This window comes from Arvicanthis niloticus, chromosome 15 (genome assembly GCF_011762505.2).
Source record: "Arvicanthis niloticus isolate mArvNil1 chromosome 15, mArvNil1.pat.X, whole genome shotgun sequence".
NCBI classification, from domain to species: Eukaryota; Metazoa; Chordata; class Mammalia; order Rodentia; family Muridae; genus Arvicanthis; species Arvicanthis niloticus.
In genome coordinates, this window is record NC_047672.1 from 51953468 (window position 1) to 51967395 (window position 13928).

At 34.5% G+C, this 13928-nt stretch overlaps 1 protein-coding gene across 4 annotated transcripts in view; it reads right to left on the reverse strand.

Moving 5' to 3' along the window:
* Glcci1 (glucocorticoid induced 1) overlaps positions 1 to 13928 on the reverse strand; it is a 66000-nt gene that overhangs the window by 36135 nt on the left and 15937 nt on the right. For all 4 annotated transcript variants that reach the window (XM_034518896.2, XM_034518895.2, XM_076913701.1 and 1 more), the window contains exon 2: positions 3258 to 3409. In XM_034518896.2, coding sequence (XP_034374787.1) covers positions 3258 to 3409 — 152 coding nt within the window. The remainder of the gene's footprint in view (positions 1 to 3257; positions 3410 to 13928) is intronic.

Here is a 13928-nt window from a genome sequence, read left to right on the forward strand (position 1 = left end):
ATTTAATTTAGATGTTCTTGTCTACTGGTCCTTGATTTGAACATAAGGTCAAAGGCACACAACATTTCCACCCTCTCAGTGGGTTTCACCATAGCAGGCATTGATCTAAAAATAAGGTCTATCTCCAAAGTTCATTATCTTTTGACAACCTTAAGCTACTTCCTTTTTAAAGGCCCACACGTATCTTTTTGAATTAAGAATTTCTCTCTAGCCATCAACTGTCAGGTAATTGAAACATAGAAATACGAAAGAAAGAAAGAAAGAAAGAGAGAGAGAGAGAGAGAGAGAGAGAGAGAGAGAGAGAGAAAGTATTACCAATGCCCTTTACAAAGGAAAGACAAATATTTAATATCTGTAACAAGATGAGAATATACTATCTACCCAGTTGACATTCACCAAATTAAGAAAAACTACTCCCCATTAAGAGTTCAAGAGTCAATCCATGAACATGGATATAGTCATAAAACTAATTTTGTATATTCATCTCCTGCATCTTTAATTAAACTTACAGATGCTTTGGAAGCAAGACCACTTCTTGGGCATATGAGTCAAGCACTAGATTAAATGCTATATAAATCAGTAGCTGTTTGAGAAGTAAAGAATTGGAGAAAAACCAGAAGCCTAAGAATCAGCACAATCTGAGCTCTAGTCTCTTCATACCTAACAAGCTATGTAACATGTATACATCAGCTAATTCTTTTAAGCCTTAAATTCATCAGCTCAGTATTAAGTCTTACGTGTTATTTTCAATATCAAATTTTAAATAAATGACCTATATCCAGACACAGGCATGGCAAGCTCTCCTGTTTTTCATGATTTAGAGGAAATTACTCTGACCCTATTCTAGACATATGCAGGGTGAAAGGACCCTCAATGACAAAGCACACGCATACCACAAGCTTAACCCATATGCCGACATATAAGTATATGTATGTGTACGTGTCTATTTAGAACTAAACAATAGGAATCTTGACCTCTATAGTGTGAAAGGACCTACTTCTTAGTTCTTACTTCCTGAGAGAGTATGGATATAATCTAATTGTGAGAATGGGAGTAGAGAAGTATATACTAAACATCTACAAATGTATAAAAGCATTTCCAATTACAGAATATGGTATGAGACAAAAAGAGAATAGTTAAGACTTGGAATGGCCCACATAGACATTTTCTGCCATATAACTCTGAGGAGTCCAAGAATCTGCAGTTCAAACTCGACTCTCTTGTCCTTAAGAAAATCTGTCAAAGTGGGAAGATGAGCCATATTTTATATAACTATATAATTTACACACATGTGCTTCATGGATGCTCATATGTACTAAAGACCCTGCAAAATATTAAAAGTGGCTTTTTCTATAGCTAGTACTAAAATCTGGTGTATATATAGCTTTTGCCACACTTAGGTATCATACTTAATCATGTAACAAAGCATTAGGTTTCAATATCCCAACTGCACAGATAGAGACACATAGGTAACTTAGCCAGAACTGCTTCCTTTACCTCTATACTCCTCTCCACTCCCAAGTACCTTGGCATTGCACTCCACCACAGCATTAATTCTATACTCGCTACAACAGTGTGCACTTAATCCCCAGATCCTTACTCTCTGTGACTTCTCTTTAGCATCAGTCAATAATCTTTCTTAGAAATGTTTCCTCTTTTGGCTTTTATGACTATACTAATCCAGTTCTTCTTCCTGCTTTTTGTTCCTAGGCTCCTGTTTCTCAGAGTTGTTCTGAAAAATAAATAAGATACTGTTTTTGGATACTGTCAGCACAAAACATACGTTTAATAAACATTAAATATTTTTGTCTTAGTTGAGGAAAAAAAAAAAAAACAAACCAGCAACTATTTTCAGCACCGTGCCAGCTATTACACTAGGGAAGCCAGACATAATCTGTGTAAGAAATCTACTTTTACCATGACTCTGTTGTATGGTCATGGGCAAGTCGTTTTGTTTCTCTGAGTTTGTGCTTCCCATGTGAGTTACAGTTCAATGTACTTGTGAAAATTAAACAAGATACAGGTAATAAAACAAACAGTTTATGGTATATAGTTAATAAATGTTTGTTCCCTCTAGTTGCTTCCAAATGAATAAATCTAGTTCTTTCATCCCTGTGTACCTTCTTAACATTATGCTCTGATTCATTTGGCTTGAATTCATTCTTTTATCCTTTAACCTACACTCTTTCACAACTGAGAATCCAACTCTTCTAGAATATGGTTCTTAGTCATCTCCATCTGCGCCTTCCTCTAAATGCTTAAGCCCACATCTATAAGGTGTGCAAATCATTCTGCTGAGAATCCCACTGCTTGCCATATTGAATTTATGCTTTTCCTTGTTAAAACAAGAAAAAGCAAAGGTTATGTCATAGAAAAAAAATTATAAAGTAGAGCTGATAGGATGGACAATAATAAAAGCAACGTGTTTCAGTTTCCAAGCTTGCCTAACATAATGACAACAACCTGATAAAAAGGGTTTTCATAGACCACGTCCAAAACGCTCTATCCTTCATTTCCCTCATTCTTCAAACAAGAAACTCTAATTCTTTTTTAAACTATAAAGCCCAAAATGTTCTTATTCTGAATGCCCTTACATTTACATATTCCCTAATCTAATACCTACTTAGTATCTTCTACCCCCATCTGTCTAACATGTTCTTTATGCCCAATAAAAATCACTTATATTATCAGTAAAATTCATGATTTCTCAAGAAACTTTTGGTGAAGATATAGTCAAAACTCAGATCACAATAAATGAAGATGTTTAGATACTTTTTCCTGATATGAGAGGAAATATTCTTCAAATCAAAAGGCTAGGGAATCTTCTAAATTAGGAGAAGTTAAGAAAATGGCAAATTTCCTATTTCACTGGTGTTAGCCTTGCCTTTGTAACAGGAAAAAAAAAAAAAAAAACTCAACATAATTCATGTTGCTAATATTCTACAAACTATTTTTCAAGACCTGTGCAAACTTTTCTTGAAAAAAAATTTCAAAAATGCTTCCTAATCATTATCTTCATTTTATTATTAAAACAATTCTTAAAAATGACAGCATGTCTCCAAAATCATAATACAGCCTGAATTTACTTATTAAATATTAAGTAACTAAAATCTTCTATAGCCAAATGACAAATTATTATTCTGCTGTATATTTAAAACAAGAGATTCTGCTTTGGTTGGGTTTATTTCATATTCAGGATAATTTAATGATATTCTAGTTTCAAAATCAAAGAACTGGTTTTGATTTTCTCATCTTACCTGAGTCGCTTTATCTTTCATGCATGAAGGGTAGTGAACATGAGGGTCCCGTGGCCACTGTCCTGTGAGGTAAGGTCCTGTTATTGTATCCAAAGAAGAGGTTCGTCTTATTGTACTAGAAGTTCGAATTTGCTGAGATTTTGGCCTGTCCACTAAAAAAAGTGAAAAAAAAAAATTAGATGTTAGAGCGTATTTTTAAATTCATAGACTTCAGAGCTTATAAATGTTACTTTATCACTTTTTCCGGTAACACAGATACACCAAACACTTCTTATATAAGTTGATGAAAGTTACGGACCCCTTTCCAAGAAAATGCATTCATATATATAACAAACACATCTTGAGGCTCTTCACATACCTTTGAAAGCCCAACTATTTTAGGCATCTGTAATGAAATCCACCTATCATCTCATTACAGCTTTAATTAAGATTCTATCATGCCTCACAAACTTCCAGTTTTGTTTGTAAATGCCATCTCTGCATTTATTTCAATTAAATCTTACAGTGGCTCCTCAGTACCACTGCTAAAATTAATTCCATGGTTATAATCTATTTTATGAAGTAAATGATTTCCACAATTTGACTCTCATTTATTTCTTGTTACTCCTCCACATGCCTATTCTAGAGTCGCAGGAATAATTTGTATTTTTCAAAAGTAGAAGGTGCTGTTTCTATCTTTGAACCTTCTATATTGTCAACCTATAATTCTGTCCTTCCAAGTTCATCTGAAAAACTCTTACTGATCTTCAAGGCCAGTTCAGATGTCAGACATCATACAAATGCTGTGAAAGCTTACTCAACATCCTTTTCTCTTTTTTTCTAGTTAAGAAATTCTCAATTACTTCTGCTTTCATGGTACCCTAAGCTTCTTCTCTCCCACAAAAACATAATTTCAGATACTACAGACAGAAAGGAATCTGATGTTTAACAGTTAATAAATTTACTCATGACCATACAAATAACATTCACAAAGAACTTCATATTTTAATTCAATATCTTTAACTGCAGATGACCTCAAGAAGACCTCAAAGCAGTAGACGGAATTCATTGTGTAATAAAATAGAGGAAAAATCAAAGGAAAAATGTCTTTCCCAGTCAGGGTCAACATCAACATCATCACATGAAACACCTAACATACAAAGAAACAAGAAGATTTTTCCATGTATCCAACACAAATAACTCACTGCCAGCGTATATACCTAGAATAAAGTCCAGGGGACTGGGAACCAATACAGTTCCCAAGTCTCAGAGCTTTTCTAGTCCCCTCTTAAGTCAGGCAATGTATATTGCCCATAATACTAAAGATCACAAAAAATATTTTGATTTGTCACTGTCACTTAGCTATCTTCTTGAAGCACTACTAGTTTATCAAAATAGAGAGAAATAATACTATATACTTTGATGTTATATTTTCTATCCACTATCTTAAAAACATAACTTTTGTTTCATCTAAGAATTATTGGAGAAAAATCTGAAAATTACCAAATTACCTCTTTATTTTTATAACTTAATACAACTTTAGTGTGGACTAAAGGCAGAAAATCTAATGTTGTCTATTTCTGTTTAGGATTATTTGTAATTTTCTTTGTGGAAAAAAAAAAGAAAAGAAAACCATGATTAATTGTCCTGAGTAAAGAAGTTACATTTTGGTTTTAGACGATAAGGAAACTTGTCAAGTTAAATAAAAACCTATAATGCAGAGTTAGCCACTTGAATTGTTACTTAGAAATGTACTCTAATATTGTCTAAACTATTAAGTTCTAAAAACTTTGTGAAAAAGTTCATTTATATTTTAGTTCTTTACAATTTGATACATGTACAATTCCTAACATCATCATTACGACTTATACACACTGTAATTAAAATCTGGCTCATTTACAGTTTTTTGCTTTTAAACATCAAGCTGAACATTATGATCCCCTCTGCTTTCTATATATCTTGTATGCTTGTTCTTTAATTTTCAGGATTTACCAATCAAATTTAATATGCATATTTTGTACATATTATCTAATTAACTTTTTATTGTAAAAAGTGAGTTTACCTCACTATTTCACTAGTTACAAAATATTTTTCCTATTTTATAATTCTTCCTACTTGCTTTTGTTTTACTATTTTCCCTGTTTCCCTTTCTTATCGCCTCTTTTAATTTTTTCCAATAGTTTTCCCACTTTATAAAAGCAGTATTTACTAATTTTATGAACTGTGAAAAACAAATTTAATTTTTTCCTTTTAATTTGATTTGTCATGACTTTTTTGGGGGTGTTTGTTTGTTTGTTTGTTTGTTTTTTTGTTTTTGTTTTTATTTTTCGAGACAGGGTTTCTCTGTGTAGCCCTGGCTGTTCTGGAACTCACTCTGTAGACCAGGCTGGCCTTGAACTCAGAAATCTGCCTGCCTCTGCCTCCCAAGTGCTGGGATTAACGGCGTGCGCCACCACTGCCTGGCCTTGTCATGACTTTCTTAAGGTTAAGTTACTTTATACTTTTTTCATCAAAAAGAATGAAAACAATTACTACTTTAATGACAAAGCTAATACTTATAGCAGTTGCCTGCTAATAAAAAGGACACAGAAAATCAAAAGCCATAATTATTAAAAGCTGCGTACCACTACTTAATCTACTCTAAACTATTTGAAAGTTATATGTAGTTTGTATGCTCTTAAAACTCTTTTTTAAGTTGATGATGTAGATCATTTGATCAGTACATGATCCTTGGTTCAGTACCTATCATCACAAAAAACAAAATCCTCTTAACCTTAAGGTAAATAAATACAGATTTTAAAAAATTATTGTGTGTATGTTTATGTATGAATGTGCTCAGATATGTATATACATGTTTGTGTTGTCACACATGTAAAGGTCATAGGTTGTTGTAAAGTGTTTTTCTCAACTAACAATGACAGTATTCTTTTATGAAATGATTAACCTGAATAGCTCCATTTATCAAATATAATTAACTTTAGATTTATCAGAGGATTTATCATCAACAGTAAAACTATTTCAACAAATGCAACTGTTCATATTATCTCAATTGTCAATGAGTTAAGATTTTGACTCCTTCAAAATCTAAGCTGAGATAACCTTAAATTTTACTGATTTGTATATATTTATCACCAATTCCAGTTTTACACTTTAGCACAATAGATCCAATTGCTAATGTAATGCAATAGGATGTCCAACTAATTTGTTCCTAGCATTTGTGTATGTGGTTTTTTTCAGTGGCAATTACGGACTAGTAATTTTGAAAATCTGATATCTTAAGATACTAATCTCCAGTGGAAGGTTAACAAAGTAGAATTTCTACCAAAACCAGTCAAACAACCAAACATAAAACAAAACTAAACTTAACAAAAAACCCCAAAGTTTGAGAATGTTAGAAACTTTACGAAGTTTAGCTATAGGGCGATACAGGCCCTGCAAACTATACTTAAAAAGTAGTGAAAATATCATATTTCTGACCATCATGCATAATATAAAGCATACAATAAAAGTACTCCCATTTTCCATTTTTTAATGGACTTTAACACATTTCAGTCTGGTTACCCTATATATAGCTCCCTCTGTATGTACAAATAAAAATTGTCAATTCTCCATGTTTAGACTTAAGTCAAGTCAAGGTAAGCTGATGCATTTCATTTACAATGACACAAGCAAAACATTAACTTAAATCATTTATACTTAAATCTTTAAGTACAGGTATCACTCCCTGAAGTATAGTATAAACAGCAACTCTATAAAACAGATGTCACAACAGCACTAACAGGAATCAACTACTTTATTCTCACTTCAAGAAGCTCATTATTGTAATTGCAACTGCAACGTATCCTAACTGGAAAAGTACTCAGCAACATGTTACACTACTAAGCACTAACATTATTTCTTCTAATTATTTTGTGTGCAGAAATTATATTAGCATTTTATTACAAATAATGAACTAATAATACCAGCCAATAGAAGCAAGCAATAGTCACCATCTGTCATCCCAGCAACATAGCCTTACAGAGAAATGGAAGCAGAGGAAGGAACATCTTCAGAAACTCTCAGGCCAGCTAGTAGATCATATGCAACAAAGGAGTGACCTTTCTCAAACAAGATGGAAAAGCAAAGTGACACCTGAGTTGTCCTCAGACCTTCACGGACATGCCTTGGTACATACACATACCCAAACACAAAATATGTCTTTATCACCAAGCATGATTTGCCTGTTAATCCTAACACCCGGATGCTGAGGCAGCAGGATCCTGAAGTCAACACTATTCTGGGATGCATAGCAAAATACAGTCAAGGAGAGTTTGTTAGAAGAAATTTGAATTTTTCAAATAAACTTTATAGTACCAGATCACTAAAATTCTACAGAAGCTCAAAAGCCAATGGCTAGAAAACTGGGACTGAATCTTTAGGATCCAGGTGCCTAAACATGCATGTGCACACACAAACACACAACACTTTACTCCACTTAAGGACACCAAAAGCTTGACTTAAGAAAATATCCTTCTACATAAAGGGCAATCAGTTCTTTGAAATCTGCAATGACAAGCTAAGCTTCTAGACTACCTAGTTAATTTTAATAACCAGTCAGATCTTCAAAAAGTCACTTTTCAAACTAAGCACTGGCTATATATAGCAAAATTTCAACTTTAAGTAAAGGCTCAAGTAAATGCTTATGAACACTAGGAAGATAAAAGATAAATGAAGAGTTGGTTAACATTAAGGATGTTTTAAAAGCATATAAAAACATGTCTTATTATCTATTCATAGAAAGAAGTTTAATTGGATTCATGCTACACAAGGGATAATTGTCTTCCAGAAGCTTTATTTTACCAAATGCAAACCTAGTGCCAGGTACAGGTACATCATGTTGCTGTTGGTCACAGTTAAACTAGAGACACCCCTCCAAATAAATAAATAAATAAATAAATAAATAAATAAATAAATAAATAAATGTTATAGATAAGTAGATGATAGATAGATGAATAGACAGACACAGGGTGTTGCCCCTTCTCTTGGATGAGCACCAGAATTTGATAAGAACTACTTCAACTACTGTTGAAGACCCCACATATTTTGCTCACAGGACATGGAGAAATCAAGTGGGTGCTGACCAAGAAACTTCTTTGCTGCCAGCTTTCATAGTACCAGAGGGAGCTAATATAGGTTGCTAAAAGGAAGTTAGCAACAGCTTTACCCAACTGAGTACTTTGTGAACCACAATGACCAGTGTGACAAGATATCCCCATGGGTGCAAGAGTAGCATGAAATGTTACAATGGTAAACAACTGCTTTCTGACTGGATTTAACACCCACCCCACAAAGGAAAAGCATTTCTTACACTGCTAACCCAGTTGAAAACCCATGGTTGATGTGCTCACGGGCCCCAGGGGTGAGCCTATTATTATTTTGTTAAAAGAATACAATCTTAACCTGTCCTTTAAATTCATAGCTATATATCTATAGATTAATGCAGCTATCAATCCTCATTTTAAGTTTCTTTGCAAATGGGTGGTGCTTAATGCAAGAATTCACAACTGATAAATGTGCACAGAATAAGTGTGCATGTGTTCCATCATAAATACATCTTTATCACCCCCTCTCCCCAGGCTTCATGGACAAGGCAGATTTTAGGAACCAGAGGTTAGGGAGAAGCAGAGTGAAACAGTGTCTACTAGACATAACAAGATAATTACACTCATGGACTCACATTAGCTCTGGCTGCCTGCACAAGAGTAAACAAATCAATGCTGTAGTATAGAAGAGGGAGGGGCTCACGTACCCCACTACTCCTGAGGATCAACTGACAATTGATGGCTTCTTGGTAAGGATAAATATAGCCTCTTTAAGGAAACGGCCGCTACTGGGTCAACCATACTCTAGTGGTTGATCCTATACCCACTGAGAATAGTAACTGCACAAATTGGACTCAGTGGGTTATTTAAAAGAAATGGGGAAGGGTGGATCTGGGAGGAGTTATGGAGTGGGAAGAGAGGAAAAAAGTTGGGTAAAGATTTAAGCACTTAAAGCACTTGGAATGTAAATGAAATCTGACTACAATAAAGGTCATTTACTATAAGCAGTCTGAAAAACTGTATTAAATAGACTTTCTTATACAACCAAAATGTCAGGACTTTAATATGTAATAAGCAGAGTGAAATTGATATTTAAGCAGGGTGAAACTTCAACCATAACAACTTAATTTTATTGAAGGATTTAATTCTGAATCTGAAATTACAATACTGTGTATTGATCTTATAAAACAACCTTTACCTTTTAAAGATACTATTTTATAATGTTTAACCTATTTTAATCTTCATAGAAATCAAAATAGCAAATGCATCAAGACTGTAAGGCATTATTAAGCGGCTTTTCCCCAATTTCAAAATATTCAAAACTGATATATGTTTCTGAAACATTTAAAAAATGTTAATCTGAAATATTTGAAAAATAGTGATAAATATATACAGTAGGGAATTCCTATCAATGGTTTATTATAGTTAAAGAAAAAAAATTGACCAAGTTCCATTTATAGATTTAGCTATAGTATACTTGTAATGAGAGCAATTATCTTAGAAAGTAGTTTTAAATATAACTTACTATATTATATAAATAAAATATTTAAATATTATCACTACCAAATTATATTATCTCTTGCCTCATAATTACAACGAATGACTTTCAAAAAATGAAATAAAACTGGATGACTGAGAATAAGAAAAATGCAGGGCTAGGCATAGTGATGCACACCTTTAAACCTAACACTTAGGAAGCAGAGGTAGGAGAATTTCTATTAATTTGAAGCCATCCTGGTGTACTTGAGTCCATGCCAGCCAAGGATATATCATGAGACCCTGACTAAACAAACAGAAGAAGAAAAATGGAGGAATGGGATATTCATCTCTATCCTATCTTTTGTATAGTAATATTGATTATCTAATATAACTACAACTAGTTTAGATTTTGCAAAGTCTACATGTTCCAGGAATTTTAGCAGCACCCTTTATTGGTCTTTCTTGACACTAAATTAATAAAAAATTATATTAACATACAAGCACTGTCATAGTTCACTTTGCTGGAATAACAGAATATTAGAAACGGGATAATTTGTAATGAAAAGAAGTTCATAGTTCATCCAGCTAGGAAATTCAAAGGCATAGTACCGGCATCTGCTTGGTTTCTGATAAGACTTTTACTGTAGCTGGGGCTACCCTGAATGCTCAGCAGAGGCAAAAGGGCAGCTGGGTGTGTGCTAACCTTGCTTTAAGTAACTGATCATCACACTAGCTACCTAAGTGGATCCTACAGAAGCAAGAACTGGCTCCTTCATTCTTGTGATACAGCAAAGCACTTCTTACTCCATCTCTCAACAGTCAAATTGATGTACTAAGCCATTATTTAAAACCTATACCCAACCACAACAGTTATACAAAATAAAAATCACAAATTCAAATGAACTTGGGATAAAAGAAAAAAAGGGCAAACTGATCTGAATAAGCTATTTGAAATAAAACAGAAAGGCAAAACCCAAAGTCCTTTCCTATCAGTAGACACAATTTGGTAAAAATAAATAAATAAATAAATAAATAAATAAATAAATGGTAACATAAGCAAAGAAGGTCCAACCTGTGCTTAACAAGTGTCTCTACAGATCTCTTCTGTTCAAGAGAACAGAATAAAGGAATAACAACTTAACAAGTGCTACTAAAATAAAACTTGAAACTATATATTGAAAGAAAAATAGCTAAACGATCCAGAACAATTAAAATGAAATATATTTTTCTAAAATATATTTCAATAAAATCAAAATGGCCTTTAAAGTACACAGCCATACTTAAAAGTTACAACTGAGGGAGCATTACAGAAGAGGATGCAGAATGGAGAAGAGAGCTGCACAGTGGAGTGCTGTGAAATGCTTTCCTCAGGACATGACTAAGCCATTGCACTCATTAATTCATAGCTGGTGTGGTCATTTTCATAAGACCTGCTCAAGAGCAAGCCAGCCAAAATCCCAGTACAGGCAACAGAGAGGTTCTCCAGGCCCCACCACTTAGTGAGGAGTTATTGGCAACCGATAGTTACCAGGAGAAGGAAAGTCATTTTTCTCTGGAAATGTGGTCACTAATAAGATTCTCCGGCTCCACATGGATATATGAGCAGCCCTCATTGGACTTAACAGGTTATACAAACAACAACAACAACAAAAACCCCTCACACACACCATACACACACACACACACACACAAGGAAGAGTTGGGAGGGGGACAGATTGAAAGGACTACAGGAAGGCAGGAGAAATAGGATGAGTAGTTAAAATATTTCATTATAAAAATGTAAGATATTCTCAAGAATAAAGAAAAATTATAATGAAAACTACATCTGAGTTTTTACTATGTGAATCAGCAAGAATTAAAATAATACTGTTCTTGAATCTATTTTGAAAGAATTTACCACAGATGGAATTGAACCTAAAGTATGCAAAGCAATTAAGGATGATGGGAATGTTTGAACCATTCAGCTAGTGTCTTTGAAAGAGGAGAAAGCATGTTCAAGTAAATCAAATAAATACTGAACTACTAAATGAAATTAGTGTTTTTCTTAACTACTAAATTTAAGACCAAATTCTCAGAATACATGATTGTATGATATTGAATTCTTTCTAAAACCAGACACAGAGAGAATAGCTTTATGTATGTGTATAATCTCACATTCAACTACACTTTCATTGTGTTTGGCTAGGTTTAGAAATATCTGTATTTGTTCATATAAAGACAGAAATTAGTTTCTACTTAATCTAGAGAGGAAACTAACTGAAATCTGAGCACTCACCTACACTCTACTCTACTAATACAATTTTGAGCTATTCTTGTTTTCTAAAGCTGACAATCACAGAATAAACCTAAAGAACATCCATAGAGAAGCCTGTATAAATACTAAGAAGGAATCAAGAAGTAGAAATCTAGGTATTCCTTTAAGGGAAATGGTAGAAGACTCAGAAATTACAGAGGGTGCCATATGACAAAGAGATGATAGAGTGAAGGCCTGAGAAGGACCTTCTCCTTGCCATGGGAGAAGCTAAAAGGAACTCTGAAGGGCCAAAGAGAATAACCAGATTTCCCCCACAACTACCCAAGATCGAATGGACATGTCAATAAGAAACAGCAATCATGGTCTCTTTAAAAATGTTTACATTTCTCTCCTCTCTCTCCTCTCTCTCTCCTCTCTCTCTCTCTTTCTCCCCTCTCTCTCTCTCTTTCTCCTCTCTCTCTCTCTCTCTCTCTCTCTCTCTCTCTCTCTCTCTCTCTCTCTCTGTGTGTGTGTGTGTGTGTGTGTGTGTGTACACAGAGGTCAGAGAAAAGCTTGTAGGACTTGGTTCTCCCTCCCACCATATGGGCTCAGGGGCTGAAGTCAGGTTTCACGCTTGACAGCTTTAGCTACTGAGCCATCTCATCTGTACCCGAACATTCTTTTTTCTTTTTTTTTTTTTTAATTATCAAATCATAATTTTTACTTTTTAACACAAGGGTTATAAACACAAAAATGCAGGATATGGGGAAGGGGATGACACAGGAGCATAGGTGTTCAGGGGGAGTACAGATATCTTTCAGAACAGGGTATCAGCTGGGTGAAGGTTCAGGAACAGGTCACTATGACTCTGCCTATGATTTACTTATCCTTATCTAAGTTGGTACTATCTGCCAAGGCTGCCTATTTACAAGGTCTATGACTACTCAGGCTGGTTGTCAACCCTACTTCCTTCTATCTTGGGACCAATAATTGGGTTATTTTTGCTTATTTCTTTTGGTCCCTGGGCCTTAAATAGGCTGACTAACTTTGTGAAACAACAGATAATCTGAAAACAAAATCTATTTAGATACATTATCATAAGTTAGCTATGGAGGACCACGAGACTCAATATGAGGTTGTTACTCTATCCAGGGTGTTCTCAAATCCCATCTCCACCCAACCTAAAAGAGGGGACTTCCACCCCTAGACCAAGCAGGGAGGGGATACCCAGAACCCCCTCTGACTGGCGATCTGAATTTTTGCTTAGACTGAGAGGCTAAGCACTGCAAGGGAATATAAATAAAAGTTAAAAATATGTTTCTGGGTTCCCTGAGGGACAAGCCTGACTGCATAGGGGTTGATGTCAAATGTATCCCCTCTCCATACTCATGCCTCACTGGACAACGACAGGAGGACAGGAGCCATTACAAGGTCCCCTTTAATTACTGGAGGTCAGGCCTCTATTCCTGCCTTGGCAAGATTAGAATCGCCACGGCCCTTCTATACTTGGAGAAAGGAGGAGATGTTAGGGGTAGCCCTGCTTATACACTGAAGCCCTAAAATCAGCCATAAGCCTAAAATCAGCAATCAGCCTGACTTACATGCCTGCTAACACAAAGTCTTGGGTCTCTGTGGAAAAACACTGAAACAGATGGCTATAAGCTATTGTAAACAGGCAGCTTTTGTGAAAATGTACCTGAACATTCTTAAGGCAAGGAAAAAATTAACTATCTCTATTAATATTATAAAAACTCTACAAAAGAACAATTGAATTGTATTAACTTTACAGTATGAACAGATAAAACATGAAAAATTTAAAAATGAGATATGTACATATATGCATTCCTATAGTTTGACTTCTAAAACAATATAAAAAAAAAGCCACTGTGGAAAAAAAAA